General features: G+C 43.2%; 1 protein-coding gene across 7 annotated transcripts in view; it reads right to left on the minus strand.

The window, feature by feature from the left end:
• TTC13 (tetratricopeptide repeat domain 13) overlaps positions 1–20723 on the minus strand; it is a 77310-nt gene extending 56587 nt beyond the window's left edge. For 3 of the 7 annotated variants that reach the window (XM_040624144.1, XM_040624141.1, XM_040624140.1), the window contains exons 1-3: positions 20366–20723; positions 4520–4614; positions 695–770 (exon numbers count right to left, since the gene is read on the minus strand). In XM_040624144.1, coding sequence (XP_040480078.1) covers positions 695–770; positions 4520–4614; positions 20366–20633 — 439 coding nt within the window. In that variant the 5' untranslated portion in view covers positions 20634–20723. The remainder of the gene's footprint in view (positions 1–694; positions 771–4519; positions 4615–20365) is intronic. The other 4 variants (XM_040624146.1, XM_040624145.1, XM_040624143.1 and 1 more) reach the window with 2 other exon arrangements.
• Between the last annotated feature and the right edge of the window lie 62 nt (positions 20724–20785).

Raw genomic sequence — 20785 nt, forward strand, 5'->3', positions numbered from 1 at the left:
CGTGAGATCTACCGACTAAGCCAGCCAGGCGTCCCAAGGTGCTCTGTCTTAAGGTATAATGCACATGGCTACAGAAATGATACAATAGTTCTATGTAAATTAGAAAAGCATTTCCAAAGGCACTTTAGGCCACCAGGCACCAGGCAGGTGCACATGCTTCTGTGAAGTCTGTCCAGCTGCCCTGTTCAGTCCTGTATTCAATTTTGTTTCCACTCCTTCAACAGCAAGCTGACTTGACAATGAGCCTATCAGACCCTAGCGGAACCAGCCTATTTGAAAACAGGCCCCCAACAAGCCAAACTGCAGGACCCTTCTGCAGATCTGAATGAACTCAAACTTTCTACACCCACCTTCTTAGACCCAACAATAACTGACGGGACTCACGGTAAAACTGACTTAAACCTAGCTATTCTATTACACAGCAGATTACGGTAGGTGGGAGTCTCCTCTGCTTTCACAAGTTACCTTTCAATGAATGATAAGTGCTCCTAAGGACTCGGTACCATAATTGTTAATTTCCAGAGAAACACCGAGGTCCTTACCAATCATTCCCTGCAGACCTTGTATTTTCTCCATTTCGTATTATATTGACATAGAACACACGGACCCACACAAAGGTTGAATGCCCTACCCAAGATCATAAATTCTAGGCAAATGCCCCAGGAATACCCCCTCTCCCAGATTCAGATCTCACCTAGCTCTTCATTTGTGCTGTCATTATCCGTAGCAAACGGGAATCTCTTTTGTTCTGCAATAGACTTGGCCTGGCTCTGAAACAGAAACAAACATATGACTTAGCTTATGGCAAATGAAGATAAAGCTTACAATGAAGACCTGCAATTTAAAAAATTAAAGCTCCATTTAATTTATATGGAAGCAAGAAAAGCTTCACTTTAATAAACACCAATTGTGCACTTCATACACATAGCTTGTGTATAACTGATTTGTCTCCTCCCCTATCATTAGTGGTTCTGTTTCTTTCTTTTTTTGATTGATTTATTTGAGAGAGAGAGACAGCGAGCGCACGAGCTGGGGGAAGTGCAGCAGAGGGGGTGGGGGAGGGAAAGAATCTTAAGCAGACTCCGAGCTGAGCGCAGAGCCCAGTGCAGGGCTCAATCCCATGACTCTTGAGATCCTGACCTGAGCCAAAACCCAGAGTCCAGAGCTTAACCGACTGAGCCACCCAGGTGCCCCAGGGGTTCTGTTTCTAAGAACAAGTTTCTTTTCACTTCCATAGGGATCCATCCTGCTGGCTGCTTCATGCTCCCTCCATGTTTTCAGAAACTATTCAATGACCTTGTTCAGGTTGCAAAGATCACATTCTAGCCAACAGTCCTCCAATGAGGCTGGATGACAGGACGTTGTTTTTTAACTAAAAATATTTTTAAAATAAGACCTACAAGTTGTACAGAGATGATGCCACCAAAGGACCAACAAAATCTGACCAAGAAACACGACATTCTAGTGAAAAAAGCACAGCAGATGATGAACATCTCCCTCCTACTTAAGGCAGTAGATCTGCCTACGAAGAAATTATACAGACATGCACATTTGGCAGGAAAGCTAAAACAAGAGTGCGAACCAGGGGAAAATGAAATAAGTAAGTTAGCTTAGTAATTGGAGTGATTTTATAGGCAGTACTGGTCTACTGTGGGTAATGACGGCTCTATAGTGTTTTGGAGACAAATCATGTCTGATACTACAGCTGTCACTTCGCCAGAAGATTCAACTGTTGATGCTAACTTGTGATACCCTTAGTTACAGGGTACACGTTAAAGTGATTACTTCATACTAGATTCGCCTAAGACATGAGTAAAACTTGCACACACACAAGATACAGCAAAAAACTAAGAGAGAGACTAAAGATTTGTGGCTTTTGGCAAACCACAGGATTAGAACCCAGTGACACCCCAATTAACTGAGTTCCTCTTTTTTAAAAATGCATAGTACAGATGCCTACAGGCCTGTATTAGCCAAATAATTTTACATGAGATGCTCTTCCAACTAGTATATGTGCTATTCAGCTAATGATTGGTGTTCATGAGCAGTAATGAACTGTGGCGCCTTGGGCTTCACTGACTCAAATAATAGTAACAAGGCACTTCCACTTATACTCCCTGTACTCTCAAAATCTAGACTGATGTTTAGATATAGCATGGTATTTAGGATGCTTATAAAACAGGTCAAGACAAAATCAGAGAGGGAGGCAAACCATACGAGACTCAACAAACCGAGGGTTGCTGGAGGGGAGGTGGGGGGATGGGGTAACGGAGATGGACATTAAGGAGGTCACATGATGTAAAGAGCACTGGGTGTTACATGCAACTGATGAATCACTGACATCTACCTCTGAAACTAATAATATGCTATATGTTAACTAATTGAATTTAAATTAAAAAAAATAAATAAAACAGGTCACGAATAAGCTACCTCTGGGGTTAGAACACAAGTTAGAAGCTATGGGCCAGAAGGGCATCCCCTGTCGGGATCAATGCTCATTCCATTCAGGACTCCAGACAAAATGAAACATCTGAAAATCCCACTACCACGGGAATGTTTAACACTCGATTTCTTCCCGTAAAACCCTGATGACAGAAAGAAACTCTATCCTCTTGCGGCTCCTTCTCATTCTGCTCCATAGCTGGAAGCGGCTATGGGAAGCCTTGGAGCGGGATCCTCGAGAGACAGCTTTAATAAGCGGCAGATTTAAGGACATGTGAAGACATCACAGTACATACACCTGGGTGTGTCCAGGCACGAGACTTTCCTCTTTGTCAGACTGTCACGGATAAGCACACAGATGCAAAGATTTTTCTGCTTAATAAATTGCTTACAGCCAAGAAAAGGAGTCTATGAATAATGCTTTCAGTGCTTAAAAAATCCAGTATTCAATGAGAGTCTCCCATTTGCCAAGCCTTTGTGCAGAAAGATACGGGAAGAGACCAAAAATGAAGTCCCATAAAAAGAAATCAGTTACCAAACAACATCAGGAGTATAGTGAAGAGCATATCTGAGCGAAGTGTTCTTATTTTATTAGAAATAAAACCTGACAGAAGTGGGCAGGAGAGTATAGCACGGACAAATTGATTTCTTGATCAGAAAGAATCTCTCCCACTTCTAATACCGCATCTATCGATATCCTCTGTGGACAGTGGCGAGAAGCTCTGACCAAGGAAGCTTACATACACAGCCCCACTTTGCTGGCAGACTAACTCCAACCCACCCGTCAGGTCCCTGCTTATGTTTCAATTCCTGAAAGCTGTCCTACCCGATCCCCTCTAATTTAAGGGAGATTATGTTGACCTTTGGCTATACTTCTACATTTATTTGTATAATTATCAGGTTAGTGACTAGGAGTCACGAGCGTAGGGACTGGGGCTAGCTGGCTCACTGTGGTATTCCCAGTACTTACTTAGCACAACGCCTGGCACATAATAGGTGTAAAATAAATATCTGGAGAATTAATGAAGAAATGAATAGTCCGATTCCCATATTTTCAACCTAGGGAAAATGAAAGGCCAAGATTGATGAGCTTTCTCCCATAGGTTACTAGCTAGTGCCATCTTAAACCAGAAATGCAACACGTAGGAAATATTTGAATTCTTGTCAGTAAGAAGATAGGTCCCTAACAATTCTAAGAATCTAATCGCCTAGCCAAGGTGGGGATTACCCAATTCCTACTTAAACATTTTTAGTGATGGCCAGAACTCACTACCTTACAAGATAGCCCATTCTGGCTTGAGACCAGTCTAATTCAAGTTTTTCCATATATCAAGCTGATCACTAGGCAGCGAGTTAGGTAAAATTTGTTGATCATTCTCTAGCTTGCAATTTCTACCTATTTTCAGTAGTTCTTACACGCAAAGGCAAAGCTTCGCCTGGAGAAAGAAAGACTATCCTAAAGGGAAATTTTAAAGGAAAGAAGCAAGCAATATCTACATGGATGTTAAAGGAAAAGGCCTGGAGAAAAAATATGTTAATCTTGGGCACTGAAAGAACCACTCAGCTTAAGAGAATTAAGTGTGAGCAAAAAGCAGAGCCTTCCACCTCGAGGCAGCAAGGCTGAAGGAGCATATGTGCTAACATGGACAGGCAGAGACAGAAGTCACACAGCACCAGGTACTCCTCCCTGGAGTGGAGAGGTCTCCTATGCAGCTTGACTGGTATTGATAATTAAAAACATAAAAGATACCCACACAGGCAAAGGCTGGAAAAATAAGATCATATTATACCTTCAAATACATGAAGTTTCTAGAAATAAGGGTCAGCTGTGATCTCCCCCCTTTATACACTGGAACTTTAAAGTAAAAAGGCCGAGATCTAGCATGATCAACCATCCAATTCATGAGTCATAATAATTCAATGTGACTGAATACCAGATGACCTATCTTTATCTTATGCAGGTAGAACCAACTGGAACCAACTCCTAGTTGATAAACAGAGGTGACCTCTGCCTTTTCAAACCAGTACCATTGTGCTCTAGGTCACAAAACAGACGGCATGTATGGAAGATGCGTACCAGAATCTTTTCAGTGTTGAGGGAAAGCAATGAGTCACAGGGTGGTGGTCCTTTGGGTTCGCAGTCTGAGTCGTGGAAGTTCAAAAAGGAGGACTCTGAAAAGCAAACATTCCTGGTTATTCTCCTCACCTTATATTTATGGCTCTTTGGTGTCTAACTATGAATTATAGGGTGAAGAATCTACAAAACCAAACCACGGACAAAGCAAAAAACACTAAAAGGGGCATCCTACCTTCCACATGAGAGCTGTGTAACACTCTGTGGTTTCCAAATATCCTCACAACCAGTCATTAATACAGTAGTTGTTCAGATCCCTTTGTTAGACATGTCCTACCTGGCAGCATTTACCGGAGATTTAAAAAAATCACAAAGGGGAGACCAAAGTCAAGACAGGAAGATCTAATGTTAAAAGATAAGTACAGGCGCGCCTGGCTGGCTCAGTTGGTGGAGCGTGCGACTCTTGAACACAGGTTCAAGCACCACATTGCGTATAGAGATTACTTAAAAATAAAATCTTAAAAAAAAAAAAGGTGTGTACTAAGGGTCTAGTATCCAGAATATATAAATATCTCTTGATTTCAACAAGAAAAAGACAACCCAGTTAAAAAATGGGGGAAGGAGGAACGCCTAGGTGGCGCAGTTGGTTAAGCGTCTGCCTTTGGCTCAGGTCGTGATCTCTAGGTCCTGGGATCAAGCCCCGCATCGGGTTCCCTGCTCAGCGGGGAGTCTGCTTCTCCCTCTGACCCTCCCCGCCTCTCCCCTTGTTTGTCCTCTCTCTCTCAAATGAATAAGTAAAAATTTTTTAAGATGGGCAAAGGACTGGAATAGGCAATTCTCCAAAGAAGATCCACAAACGGCCACTGAGTACATGAAAATATGCTCTACATCATTGTTAATTAGAGACTGCAAATCAAAGCATAATGAGGTACCACCTCATGCCCACAAGGATGGTTATATTTATTTCAAAAATGGGAAATCACAAGTGTTGGCAAGGATGTAGAGAAATTAGAGCCCTTTGTGCACTGCTGATGAGGATGTAAAGAGGTGTGGCTGCTGTGGAAATCGGTTTAGTGGCTCATCAAAAAGTTGAACACAGAATTACCATATGGTCCCACTATTCCATTCCCAGGTGTATACCCCAAAGAACTAAAAACAGGGACTCGAACAAGGATGTGTATATGCATCTTCATAAAAGCACTATCTACAATAACCAAACAGTGGAAACAGCTCAAATGTCCATCAACAGATGATGGACAAATTGTGGTATATACATACAGTAGAATATTATTCAGCCTTAAAAAAGGATGTCCTACAATCATCACGAATTAGTACAACACTTCACGCCCGTAATAATAAATCTACATTTATACTTTAGCTCACTAACAGAATTTCAAAATTGGGAGACTTCACTCTAAGCGACATCTAAAATGCTTGCCTATATTTGGAAATATTCAAATATTAAAGATAAATTTTTAAAAAGAATAAAATACTGACACATATTACAACACAAAAGGACCCAAAAATACAAATAATCTAAGAACCTCCAAAACAAAAGTGAAAGAAGCCAGACACAAAAGGTCACCTATTGTATGATTCCACTGATACAAATAACCAGAATAGGTAAGTCCACAGAGACAGAATGCACATCGGGGGCCGAAGGAGGGAGAGGGAGAAAATGCTGAGTGGGTAAGGGGGCTTACTTTGGAGTGATGGAAATGTTTCCGGGTGGTTGTACGACACTGTGACTGTACTCAATGCCACTGTTCACTGGAAAACAGATAATTTTAGGTTATGTGAATTCTGTCTCAATAATTATTTTTACTTTTATTTATGTCAGTAGGCTCCATGCCCAACGTGGGGCTTGAACTCATGACCCTGAGACTGAAAGTCACATGCTCTCCCAACTGAGCCAGGCAGGCACCCCTCAATAATAATTATTTTTAAAGATATGATATAATTCAGCAGTCATTAAAGAACATCAAATTATGTTCAAGGGACTGTGTAAACTGATTGAGATAAATTCTCATTTGTGTCTGTCTTAACAACTAATTTTTAGATCATTTGCTCTCTTCTGGCCTAAGATAGAAAGGACAATGTCTTATTTTCCAGTTATCTCAGGGCCACCTATTAAAGTATCAATTTGAACACTGCCTTTACATTATAGTTATGGAAGTCTGTTTCAAGACTTTTTTTTTGAAAGGAATCTTTGAGATTATTTTCATCGAATGACAATAGCTCTGACAGATGACTGTCCAATCTACATGGACACTGACATTTTAAAAATTACAGTAACATGTTCATTCTAGAAAATATACAAAAATCACAAAACATAAACAGAAGTCATTTAGAATACTACCACACATTGAGAACCACAGTGAAGATTTTGGTGTAACTAATGTAATTAAGTGACAGTGCTGAAATCAGATGGCCTGGGTTTGAATTCCTGTTGTCTGTCACGACTTACTGGCTTTTGGCCACTGACCTAGCCTCATCAATCTTTGGTTTCTTCATTCATAAAACAGGGTCAATTACAGTATCTACTTCACAGAAGTGGTTGATTAAAACAAGATGATTTAAACAAGGAAATAGAAGTGAAGTATCTGGTACAGTTTCTGGCACAAAGAAGGAGCTAAAATATGTTTGCTACTAGTTATCATTGAGTTGTGAGAATAGAAGGAGATACACTGTTTTGTAACCTGCTCTTTTAATGTAATGACATAAACACTTCCCCATATGACTAAATTTCTTCTGTACTATTTAAATTCAAACTTAGTGAGATTGGATAAGATTTTTAATTTAATATCTTTAAAATTTTAATTCTCTACAATAAACCTGTATTTTGTTGTTTCTAGACTAATCCCTTATAATGATCTTATTCTGACTTGAACAGTATCACATTGTTTCAATAACGCACCCTTTTAATAAATACGTACATTTTAATGTAAAGCAAAGTCTCATCATTTTTTTTTCAGGAGTTTCTTGGCTATTTGGATCAACATTTTTCTTTCAGATAAACTTCATTTTGTTAAGGTTGCAAAACAAAAAAGGTCCCTCTATGACTTTTTCTTGTTTTTTTTAAGTAGCCTCACACCCAGTGGTGTGGAGCCCAACATGGGGCTTGAATTCACAACTCTGAGATGAAGACCTGAGTTGAGATCAAGAGTCAGACGCTTAACCAACTGAGCCATCCAGGGGCCCACACTCTTATGATTTTTATTAGAATTGTTAATACTGCAGATGAATGAGCAGAGGAGTACTTTACAAAATTTAATCTATTCAACTATTTTATTAACCTATGCGAAATTTTACAATTTTTCTATAGAATTTACACATTCAAATTTGTTGTGATTAAAAAGAAAATTAGTGGATAACCGTTGATTCAGTATATATTTGTTGAGTATCTACTACGTTGCACTCACTGCTCAGTGGTCTTCAACACCAAAAATGACCCTTGTCCTATTATATGAAGATGATAGTTCAGGGATGCCTGGGTGCTCAGTTGGTTAAGCACCTGCCTTTGGCTCAGGTCATGATCTCTGGGTCCTGGGATTGAGTCCCACATTGGGCTCCTTGCTCAGCAGGGAGCCTACTTCTCCCTCTGCCTGCCGCTCCCCCTGCTTGTGCTCTCTCTTGCGCTCTCTCACTCTCTCACAAATAAAAATAAAATCTTTTTAAAAATTAAGAAAAATTTTTAGATTATAGTTCAGTGAGGGAAACCAAAAGTAATCAAAATCACACAGAAATGACAAGTCACAGCAGCTTAAAGAACTTACGACTAGAGCATAGTCAGGGCAAGCAGTACTCGGGGTCAGTTTCCTGAGGATGTGAGTAACAACATCAGCTCATACTGAGAATTCACAGGGTAGAGGCATACTTCTGATCCTCATTTTAAAAACAAGGAAACTGAGGCCAAGAGGCTAAGTAATCTGCCCATGGCTACCCTCCAGCAAAGCAGTGGAGGTGGGATTTGAATCCAGGCAATCTGGTTCTGGATCTGTGCTGGCAAGAGTGAAGGGAGACCTGAGGGAAGTTCCAGATTTAAAAGGTGAAGGTCCATGGGCAGCTGGCTGGACAGAATGGTCCAGGCAGAAAGCAAGCATATTGTAAATATTCTGTCTGAACTGCTAGAGCTGAATATTTTATCTACCCACATTACTGAATTCTTAATAGCTCTATTAATGATTCATTTATTCAATGGGTAATTGTATCATCTACATCTAATGATATCAAGGTCTTTTTAATATTTATACTCATTTAGCATCTTATTTTACTAGATAAAACCTCCAAAAAAGTGCTTAATACTCGTACTCCGGCTTATTCCTGACATTAGTACTTAATTAAATGACCCAGAATTTCCTCAAGTTTTGACAATAAGATTTTTCATTTAACACTCATGAGCTTCCAGTGGGAAGATGCTCTATAGGGCTATGGGTTAACATTGATGTATTTTACCATATAAAGGAAGGATTCTTCTATTCTTTGTTTTACCAAAAATTTTAAATCAGGAAAACTGCCTGAACTTTATCAAGTGCTTCTGGAAATGTCTTTATGATAATCATATGATTTTTCTCCTTTGACCTATTAAGGAGATTAATTCGATTTTTTAAAAAACTTGAGCCATGGGGCGCCTGGGTGGCTCAGTCAGTTAAGCATCTGCCTTCAGCTCAGGTCATGATCCCAGGACCCTGGGATCGAGCCCCACATCGGGCTCCTTGCTCCGCAGGGGGCCTGCTTCTCCCTCTCCCACTGTCTGACGCTCTGCCTGCTTGTGATCCCCCTCTCTCTCTGTCAAATAAATAAATAAAATCTTAAAAAAAAAAAAAGTTTAGCCATCTTTGTACTTCTAAAATAAATTCTAACTGGCCAAGGCACATCATTATTTTAATTGGTTGCTGGCTTCAACTTATTAATATTTTACTTAGGATTTTTATCATTTTTATAGCTTTCTTCCCACCCCTGCCCCCACAACTATATTAAATTCTGGCATCAGTGTTTTTTGCTGGTTTCGTAGGATCTGTGAGAGAAAAACGGTTTGTTATAGTTATACCCACAGTTGTCTGAACAGAAGGTTAAATTTGTTCTTCAATCTAAAACTGTTTAGCTCACTACGGCTTTGATTATTTTACAATAACAACCCAACCATCTGTATTTAGATGGTATAGACTTCCACAGAAATGGAATCTATTCCATAATTTCCTTGCTCAGATAATGCAAGTAAGATTTATTTTATTTTATATATATTTTTAAAGATTTTATTTGAGAGAGAGAGAGAGCACGAGTGGGGAGAGAGGCAGAGAGAGAGAGTGAGAAGCAGAGTCCCCACTGAGCAGGAAGCCCAATGCAGGGGTCGATCCCAGAACCCCGGGATCATGACCTGAGCCAAAGGCAGATGCTTAACCCACTGAGCCACCTAGGTGCCCCGCAAGTAAAACTTAAAGATAATTACTACAGAAATATTCTCAAAACACAATACAGAATCTCATCTTTTTCTTTTAGATCATCTTCCTAAACATTTATTGATTGATTCATATTTTTAACCTTATTAGCAGGGATTTCTCCACATTTGTGTCTTAATTCTCATGGCCTCTACAATTGTCCACACGGCCCCTCATTCCTTTTTTTTTTTTTTTAAGATTTTATTTATTTATTTGTGAGAGAGAGAGAGACAGAGAGAGAGCACAAGCAGGGGGAGAGGTAGGCAGAGGGAGAAGCAGACTCCCCTCTCAGCAGGGAGCCCAATGAGGGACTCAATCCCAGGACTCTGGGATCATGACCTGAGCCGAAGGCAGACACTTAACCACTGAGCCAGCCAGGTGCCCCCACGACCCCTCATTCCTAATGTACATTTGCCTCTGCTCGCCTATTTACGTGTTAGCCTTAGCAGGCTGTCTATTTTATTCTTTAAAGAACCAACTTTCGGATCTATTTATCAATTCTACTGTTGCTCTGTTTCTCATTCATTCATTCTGGCTTTGTTCTAGGCACTGCTTCCAATTTCCCTTACTTCCTTTTCTTGCTACTCAAGCTTAGTTTCCAGGTCATTTATTCCCTGTCTTCTTCCACACGAAGAAGCCACTGAAGACTTATGTAGAAGAAAGATCACAGACAGTTGTGTGAGGAGAGAAGAGCCAGAAGACGAGAGCAGGAGGCCAAGTAGGAGGCCACAGCCAGCTAAAAAATGGGAAAAGCCCAAAGGCACAGACCACTGGGTTGAAATGGAGGGTCAGACTCCAAAAAGGTATAAGAAGTAAAAAAGACAGGGCTTTGAGAGAAAAACTAGGCATGGAAAGAGGACAAAGGCACTGGTTTCCAGTTTGTATAGCAACACAAGGTGCAAGGCCATTAACTGAAATGGAAGTTTAGGAGGAAGAATGACTTTCAGAGGGCAGTCAAGAGCCCAGTGCCCGGGAAATACTCAGCTAGAAGCTGTCTCGCATATAGTTAGGAAATTCCAGAGAAAGATAAGAGCTGCAGGTATGAATCTGATAATCATTAACTTAACATTGGATGAGTGAACAGGGGGAGGTAGGAGCTCAATGACAACTCAGGAAGCTTAACAAGAAACACAGAGCTGACCCCGGTGGGGGCAACGTTATCTAAGAGGAGGGTAATGAACTTGGTAATTTGCCTTTTTTTTCCTAAAGAACTATCTGAAGAACATTTCTCTGAATTGTTTTACATCTTTGCCATAACGCTATACACAGAGTTATTACAATGGTTCTCATTTTCCATTATACTCCCTTATCCCCAAAGTCAAGTATTTGTTTCTTCTCATTTTTCTTGATGAGCCTTGCTAGAGAATTGTCTAAACGTTACCAGCATTTTCAAAGAACCAGCTCTTACAGTGAAATCTAATTAAATGTGCAGTCAGAGGAACAGTACTTAGTTTGGAGGCAAAGCACGAGAGTAGTTTAGGGCATGGGCTCTGGAGCCAGCCTGACCCCCATCAGATGCCTCACAGGCTGGCTCACTGCACAAGTCCTTTTGTGTCTCCTAGCCTGTTTCCTCATTTGTAAAACAGGAACAACTACCACCACATACCCTCCCAGGACTTTTGTGAGGAGGAAATATAATGCCCACAATTCGCAGGAAATGGCTGGGTTTGAACTGCATGGGTCCTCTTACGCGCAGATTTTTAAAATAAATACAGCATACTACTGTAAATGTATTTTCTCTTCCTTATGATTTTTTTAACTACATTTCCTTTTCCCTAGCTTATCTTAGTCTAAGAATACAGTATATAATACATATACAAAATACGTGTCCATCAACTATTTGTCATTAGTAAGGCTTCCAGTCAACAGTAGGCTGATAGTTAAGTTTCTGGAGAGTCAGAAGTTGTACACGGTTTTTGATGATGTGCGTGGGGTGGCGGTGGGGGGAGGACTGGTGCCCCTAACCCCCTCATTGTTCAAGGGTCCACTGTATACATATCTAGGCTAAAATACTTGGAGAGTTTTGCTGTTCATTTCTTCTTCCTTCTTTCCTTCAGATTATTTTGGTTTTCACAGCACTTTACAGTTTTCAAAATGCTCTCACAATACTCTTTCCCTNNGTCCTCTGGGGTAGGCAGAACACACCTTAGGCTCATCACACACATGGGGAAATTAGCTCAGTGTTAATGGATGTGTACAAGGTCAGAAGATGTAGAAACTGCAAAGCCGAGACTTGCCACATCCGTGCTCTAGGACACCACATCAACAGAGGTGCCTGGTCCATTTGTCACCACCCATTCTGCCAATGCTGGGTCCTAATAATAGATGGTTCAGGTAGAGCAATGCCATCAAACTTCTTTCCTGTCCTCCCAAACCCCATAGATAGCTGATTTTAAGATCGGTTTTAGTGGAGACACGAGGGGCTGACTGCAGTAGGTTCAAGAAAAAACTGGAGACTGCATAGACACAGCTCCTTTGAGGAATTCTGCTATCAAGGAAGCAGAGAGATGAGAGGCAGCTGGAAGGATGTGTGGTCCTGTCTTTGTGACTTGTTTTTTTCTAGACAGGAGCTATTATAGCCACTGGTGTGCTGACGGAAGACAAGAGGGAATGAGATCTCCCGCCCCCCAAAAAAGTGCTACACTCACGGAGTGTCCAACAACTGCACACAGCTATGCCTAGAGCTGCAGGCGGGCTGTAGCTATGATGGCGGGGAAGTTCTCTTCAGATTGCTTCCTTCGCAGTCAAATCAAATGACCGCTTCGTGAGCAGATGGTGGCTTTGGAAGTTGCAGGTACATGTCATACATTCATGTCTGCAGGTGAAACTGACTGAAAGCTTGTGAACAGCAAACCCAGAGCCAATTCCTGAAGGAAGATGTTTTATAGGGAACTCAACAGCTGCTGGGCTGCACTCACCACTTGACCACCTTGCTCTAGTTATAAGACTGTGCCAAGTTTACCCAAAAACAAGGATGACTGGGCTTTTCCCATGGATGGGCTAGGACTTGGAAGTCAGGCAATTCTAGTCCTCGGTGTAGGGTGGCCTGGGAAGAGCAGTAAGCATCACTGGGGCGGAAGGAGCTACCCAAAGGCCGAGCAGCTGCCAGGCAGCAGCAATTATACTGCCTTTTGCTTTAATCAATTTCTGCATTTGTAAGACAACCACTGTTGAGGACCTTGTACCTCACATTGGTTGATGGTCCCAAATGGTAAGTTTCTTTTAGAATCTAATCCCAGGAAAAGTAGGAGGAGGAAAAGTTCTCCTCCTCTGAATTCACGTGCTTCTTTTGTTGTAACAAAATTATTAATCATCTGTACCTGAGATGTGTAAGTTATCATAAAACGACCTGAAAATAGAGGCTGCCCGCTGGGAATTAGATTATAAAGTCAACATATAATTAATCCATTAGAACAAAGATCTGCAAAAGCCATCTTAAAGAGACAGAATGGCTTTATAACCAAGCATGAATATAATCTGATCAAAGCTGTATTAACCCACACAAAAGTATTAACACACATAAAGAATGTATACAACCAAAAGAAAAGGAGCTGGTCAGCCTTGCAGAATGGAAAAAGAGGCAGGGAAGCAAATGATGTGGCACCGATCCAAGAACAGAACCGGGTTGAGGGGCGGGCGCTGGAGCCAATAAAGTGAGCAGCCAGCCTTAGCCGCAAAGGCTACTCACTTAGCCTGGGGTTGTAGCATGGATTGAACACACAGCAGATGCTCCAAGTGACACATACTTTTAAGAGCTGAAGACGTTTTCATAAACCTACACATGCTCTCAAATACCATCGACTCTACGGGGAAAGCTGAAACAAATCTAGGCAGTGGTGTGAAACCCTTAGTGAAAAAGGAACAGTCACTTTGAAGATTGTATTTATTGATTTGAAAGAGAGAGTGAGAGAGAGCACGTGCCCACAAGTAGGGGGTGGGGGAGAGAGGCTGAGGCAAAGCGAGAGAGATAAGCAGAGCAGGGAGCCCAGCGTGGGGCTCGATTGGACCCCAGACCCTGGGATCATGACCTGAGCCAAAAGCAGATGCTTACCTGACTGAGCCACCCAGGAGCCCCCAGAGTCACTTTGAACACCCCAAACACGGGCAGGAAAAGGTCACAAGAGAACTCAACTGCTCTTCTGTGTAGAAGAAACAGACCATCTGACCCAGGATTTCTGACTGTTTACCTACAGAACACCAGCACCTGAGTGGTGCAAATCAGGGACCAGGTGCTGGTACCTGAACCAGAAATAAAGTCATACCAAGTTACCTCCAAATGAAAGTAGGGTAATGTGGAATAAGACTTTATTAGCAAGCTTAAAAACCACTATCAGATATGTATTTGGGGTTCTTTCTAGTTAACACAGGTTGTTCGGTTTGTGAAAAGTCATGAAGTAAGCACCTGTGACACATTTGTCTGTATATGTCACATTCCAATAAAAAGTAAAATTTTTTTAAAAAAGTAACAGAGGAAAATGTTAGCATTAATGCAGAGTGAAAAGTATTAAAATTCTGCTACTTCAATCAATTTTGCATTTATTCTATCGGCGAGATAACAAGCCCAAACAAAAAAGATAAAATGACCTCTTTAAAACACCACATTGTGAAAAGGGGAAGCTTCAAAAGTCAGTCAGTTGGCCAAGTATTTAGGGAGTGCAGTGAAGCCAAGCCGTGTCTATGTGCTAGAGAACTTCTTGAAAAGTCCGTATACACAAAGTGCTCAGCCACTTCCTATGGGCATGGTCCACGTAGGGTAGGTTCTAAAACCCAGGCCACATATCTTTTGCCCTCATCCAGAGAGGGGAGAAAACGAATCCTCATTAACCAAAGCTGAACATGTCTACCAGTGTACAGACCTTTTAAAAGGTAAATGTAATTCTTTTTCTTTTTTTTTTAAAGATTTTATTTATTCATTCAACAGAGAGAGAGACAGCCAGCGAGAGAGGGAACACAAGCAGGGGGAGTAGGAGAGGAAGAAGCAGGCTCCCAGTGGAGAAGCCTGAAGTGGGGCTCGATCCCAGAACACCAGGATCACGCCCTGGGCCAAAGGCAAACGCTTAACGACTGAGCCACCCAGGCGCCCCAAAAGGTAAATGTAATTCTTAATAGCAACAGATCTATTTGAGAAAGCTCATGAGTATGCAAATACCACAGCTATCATCTTCATAGAGTTTGTGCTACAAAAAGCATCTCCTAAAGCAGAAACTTTCTGAAAGATGCTGTTCAAGTGGCAAAAGAGGCAAGTATCCTCCAGACAATACCACGGTGCCCAGGGCTGGAGGACATAAATCTCTTTACCGCTCTATGCCTCGGTCTCTGCACTCAAAATAAGCTGGTTACCTGACACTGGCAAATTTACTTGTGTATACGTTGAAAAAAGATTGGAAGAGATTTGCCACAAAACTGTATATGATAACACACAAAGAAAATCAGGGCCAAGGGAAAAAGGATCAAGCAAATATAACAGTAAGGGTTACCACAGTTACCATGACTGAGCATAAAATTTGGTCCTTATTTCCTCATAGCCAGAACAAAAAAGGAAATAAGTCTCATTATAAAAGTGTCCCTCTACTGATTCCCTGCCACCTCTAAGGCTTAGCAATGATTTAAGTGCTGTGAGCAGTAAGACCCATGTCATGTATTTAAATACCCGATTCCTCCATTAAGGAAGATATATGGACAATCCTTAAGTCTAACTGACTGTCAGAAACATGGGTTGGACTTCCTTATTTTTCTGGCAGTTAACACCTCCCAAATCAGACACAAATGCTCTTTTCTGCACAAAAAGCTGTGGGAAAATAAGCTCAAATCTTGCATTATTAGTTTCAATAAACTAAAGAAAATGACTTCAGGTTGTAAAGTAATCATTGAACTTGACTGAGGCACTAAGCGTAGGCAGTGCTGCTAGTTAGGTGAAGGCGGCCATTTCCGAAGTACCATAAAGACACCAGCATAAGGACCACCTCACTTAGGAGCAGACAAAGATCTGAAGAAGGCAGTACAAAGGGAAAAAAATATCACAGTCACTGTCCTTATAAACACTGCATTTTTAAAGAAGAAAAATGAAAGTATTTTTGAAACAATTACAAGAAGGACACACGTTTGACCTATGACAATACATGTTAGTCTGTAAAGAACACATAGATGTCTCTACTACAGGATGAATGCCACCTTTGAATGAGATGCGGTTTTAGCTTCAGCAGGAAGAGCAGAGGAGAGAGACAAAGTCTTCAACCGACAGACACGTTACAGCTTCTCTAGACCTTCACTTACCACATCGACAACACTGGTGTGTCAAATGAAGACATCTCCAAGATCTCTCCAAAGCTCACGCTGTCCAGGGCTCTGTTCATGCCACCTTACCAGAGGCCTTCCCTGGCCCCCTCGCAAAGTAACACAGTACATTTTATTCTTCAAGGCACTTATCACTGAGCCTACTCCACACTCATCCCCCCCCCCGCCCCCACCAAGAAGGCAGACTCCACTCAGGGAAGCTGGCCAGCTGTGCTGTGTTCCCAGGGTCCAGAACACTGAGTAGCAAGTAGTAGGCACACAGATAGCTTTCCCGTGAAAGAACAGATCCACTCTAGCTCTACAGCTCAAAATACTAGGTGCAGTAAAGCATCCTTCCATATACGCCAATATAAAATTCTAGAAGTTACTTAAGAACGTAACTTTCAACAAAGGTGAAGGGTGTAGGACTTGATCATTAATACTGATAAGAAATTATACTAAGAGGGAAATATTACCAAGGAAATAATACACAAATGGTCAGGAGGGCAGGTTCAAACCCTGGCTCTACTGTGTTCTACCGTTCTCTACATTCTACCTAATTTCTCTCTGCCTCAGTTTCACCTTAGGTAAAATGAGGATAAAAACCGTACCTGCCACAGTGTTGAGAGGACTAAATAAGAAAGTACATAGTGTTTACAAATATAAAACTAGGGGAAAAAATTAGGGAAATACTTCTGTTCCTTATTTCTTCCCACAATTTCAAACTATAAACAGGGCAAAGGTAACAAGGAAGGGAAATTTATTTTTATTTGAAAAATATGGGGATGCCTGGGTGGCTCAGTTAGGTAAGTGTCTCTCTTGGACTCAGGTCATGATCCCAGGGTCCTGGGATGGTGCCCCACATCAGGCTCCCTGCTCAGTGGGGAGCCTGCTTCTCCCTCTCCCTGCCACTCCCCCTGCCTGTGCTCACTCTCTCTCTCTGACAAATAAATAAAATCTTAAAAAAAAAAAAAAAAGAAAAAATATGTACATTACAGTATTTACTTTTCTTAAAAGTAAGATTATTTTTCCCACACTAAAACTGAGAGATGATCTGACATCTGTGGTTATACATGCCTTTCAAGTAAAATATAAAAATTGCACTGGAAGAGAAAGGTGAGGGAAGCCTGGTAACAGCCAAGTAAGGCTGCGACCCCTGACAAGTAAAATACAAAAACTGCACTGGAAGAGAAAGTTGAGGGGGGCCTGGGAACAGCAAAGTCAGGCTGAGACCCCTGGCACCCAGGTCATCCATGCTGTCTCTGCAGCAGGACCTCAGTGGGGGTTGGCCCCGAGCATGCGGCTGCTCCCAGGCACTGGATTCCATTTGATCATGGTCCACACAGCACAGTCATTGCCAGTGCTGTGTTCAGACCTATGGGCTCCCACCAGCTGTTGCCTTTGGCTTTATAATCACTGGGAGTTCTGTGTTAAGAGAATACACATACAGCTCATCAGAAGGTGTGATTTAGACTCAAGCCGGCATGAAATCAGCTGTCTGAATCCAAAAGCTGTGGGAAGGTTTCTGTGTCTGTCCCCTGTATAGGGACTGGCTTGATAGGGACAAGCTTGTGGCTAGAAAGGCAGCACGTGATGACGGTACGACTAACAGACGGTGAGGCTCTGAGAAACTGTCTCATCTGGATCCTGGCACTTATGTAGACCCTTATGTTGATCAGAGGGGAGTTCTGGATTCAGAACATGAGCCCCTAGGTTACAATATGGTTAGCTGTAAAACCTGATTTTGTTCCTACATCTGTTCTTCTTAGAAAGGTGAGGGACTGGGGCAGGTTTCATAGGGTCCGGCTTCTACCTACTTGTCCAAGATGAGGACGGAGAAATGAGAGACACTTTGGGAATTGCTACCACAATAGAGATGGCTTCTGTCACGTACCGCAGCCAGTAAAGCTAAGAGAAACAGCTGGAGTGCCAAGGAGCATAAGCAGTTGCTTTTGGGAATGATTAACTGGGGCTAACAGCAGCAGCCAAGCCACTTTAGCACCTGTCAGCAGCTACGGGACATTGATGTCAGCCCAGGAGCGGCTGGCTCAAAGACTCATGCCACACATTTGCAATAGCACATTGGTAATTCCAAACTATGAAAATAAGTACTATGTGGGGGAAATAAATAGAAAAGTGAAACATCTGAATAAATTACACTTAAAAATACTCGTAGTGTTCATCCTCTGAAGCAGAGAACACTAGGTAATGGTTTCCACATATGAGGGCATTGGTAGAATGGAAAGGAGAATTCCTCCAAATGCCTAGTTCATGAAAACCTATATAATCTAGGGGAAAAGCATAATACAGGTCAGAGTTGGCTCAAATAAGGACTCAAAGGCTGGCATAAGCCTGATGCCACAGAGTGAAATGAGCGGCCTAGGTCAAGAATATCAAGCAATTTCATAATAGAAATCGATTTGTGTCTTCCATTACCTAGAATCTGGGTCTTCCTGAGCCAGTGAGCATCAAATGACTACAGGAGGGAAAGGGAAATGAAGATTTACATAATAACGTACTATATGCTAGCAAATACTACAGATGTGGTTTCCTACCTGTAACTACTTAGTGTCTAAGACAAAGTTTCGTCTGGAGCTTGCCTGCCTGGGCTCCTCCCTTTACAGCTGTGGGGCCCCAGGAAAGGGATGATTTCACTGTATCTCAGTTTCCCCATCTGAGGAAAAGGAGCTACCATCCCATGAGGTAGTGACTGGTGTGCTGACAGATTTAAGACAATAGGCTAATCAACCTAAAGCTCTTATAGCCGTGCCTGGCAAACAGCAAGCACTCCATGTATGTTGGTTATTTCCCACTTTCCTCACAGCACTCTTGTGAAGAAAATGAAACCCTGTAATTAGGTAACAGTGTCTTCAATTTAGAGAGGCAGCAATTTTGCAAAGACAAGCAATTAGCTTGTGCAGAGTCACAGAAAGCGAAGAGGTAAAAGCCATTCTTTTGCCACTTTGCAACACTGGCCGTGTTTTGTATGCCGTTACTAGCCAATGCCTACTACAAAGTAAAGAAGGCACAAACCCTCCAATGAGTGAGACTTCCTTAAGGGAGTCAGATTATGCTTAAAGGAAATCAGAGTGTGCTAATCTTGACATTTCATCTCAACTAAAAATTACTTATTGTCTTCCCAGTTACACAATAGTAAAGAACACCACAGTCAGGCCATAAAAGCATCCAGCCAGCTTCTAAGGAGTTCGATAGACCCAGACCTTTCAAAGGCAAGCCTTAAGTAAATTCTGGGGAAGAGGAAAAGGACAGGAAGGGAAAAGGAAGGGGAGGGGATTGAAGGGTGAAAAGACCCAATGGAAAACCTCAAAACAAAAAAACCATACACACGAATTTTGCCCCTGAGGCATCTGCCATGATTTACTAAGCTGAGGGCAATAGCGCCCATCTTAACGAAGGAGCTGGCCTAGTTCCAATACACACACAGCTCTGACATACAAGGGCTCAAGGCCTGCTGGGCCCTTTTTGCCCTCTGGGAAACACCTGACAGGTCACAGGTCAGTCTTAAATAACTGGAAGCAAGATGTCAACGAGAAGGTAAAATGGGCTTGCGCTTTTGTTCCCTTCTTTCTTTCAGGCATCAAATTTTTAGAGGTTATGTTTAATACAAGACATCAACCCAGGAGGTCAGAAAACCTGATTTCCGGGCCTAAGACAGGCCTGGCATCCCCTCTCCGGGCGCGGCCCCCCGCTAGGCCCGGTCCTCCTTCGTCCGTCGGTCCTTCCCTCGTTCCCCTGGTACCCGCGGGTCCCGGAGCGGGTACCGGGGCTGCCCCGGGACACTTGCCATCTTCTCTTCCACCCTTTCAACAGTTGCTAGGACTCCGGAGAGGCGGCCCTGGCCCCAGAAACATGTTGTCAGCTCTTTTCTCCATTCACCACCCTCCCCGCGGCGGCTACGAGAGGAGGGCGCGCAGCGGCGTGGGTGCGAGCGGCGGGAAGCGGCCCCGGCGTGACACCTCGCGGACCCGGCTCCCGCAGGAGGATACGGCGCGCGGCCGCTGCGGGCGGCGAGGCCCGGGCGGCCCAGCACCTCAGCCCCGGGGCCCGCCGTTCCCACGGCCCTGCCTCCCCCGCGGCCCCGGGCGACCCGGACGCCCGCCCGCCGCCGCCCACTCACCGCCGCACTCGACCGAGTACTGGTCTCCCCAGTCCCCGGACTGCGGGCTGCAGCCGCCGCCTGCCGGGGCCTCCTGCTGCTGCCGGTGCTGCAGCTCCTGCTTGAGCAGCGACAGTGGCGAGTAGTGCTCGGTGGCCAGGGCGCCCGGGCACGGCCCGGCGGACAGGACCCCCAGCAACAGCAGCACCAGGACGCGCCGGGCGGCGTCCACGGCGGCCACAGCGCCGCCCCAGCAGCAGTAGCAGCAGCAGCAGCCGGCAGGTGCCATCTTTCCTCAAGGCGCATGTGCGGCGGCCCTCGCCGCACGCTGCGGCCTCCCAGCCTTAACCCGCGGTGGGCAGGTGGGCCGTGGCAAGGGGGCGGGAAAGGGAGTGGCGTTGCCTGATGGGAGTTGTAGTCCTAGCTCGGCCAGCCGCGAGC

The sequence above is a fragment of the Ursus maritimus genome, unplaced genomic scaffold (assembly GCF_017311325.1).
Source record: "Ursus maritimus isolate PB19 unplaced genomic scaffold, ASM1731132v1 scaffold_7, whole genome shotgun sequence".
Lineage (NCBI taxonomy): Eukaryota > Metazoa > Chordata > Mammalia > Carnivora > Ursidae > Ursus > Ursus maritimus.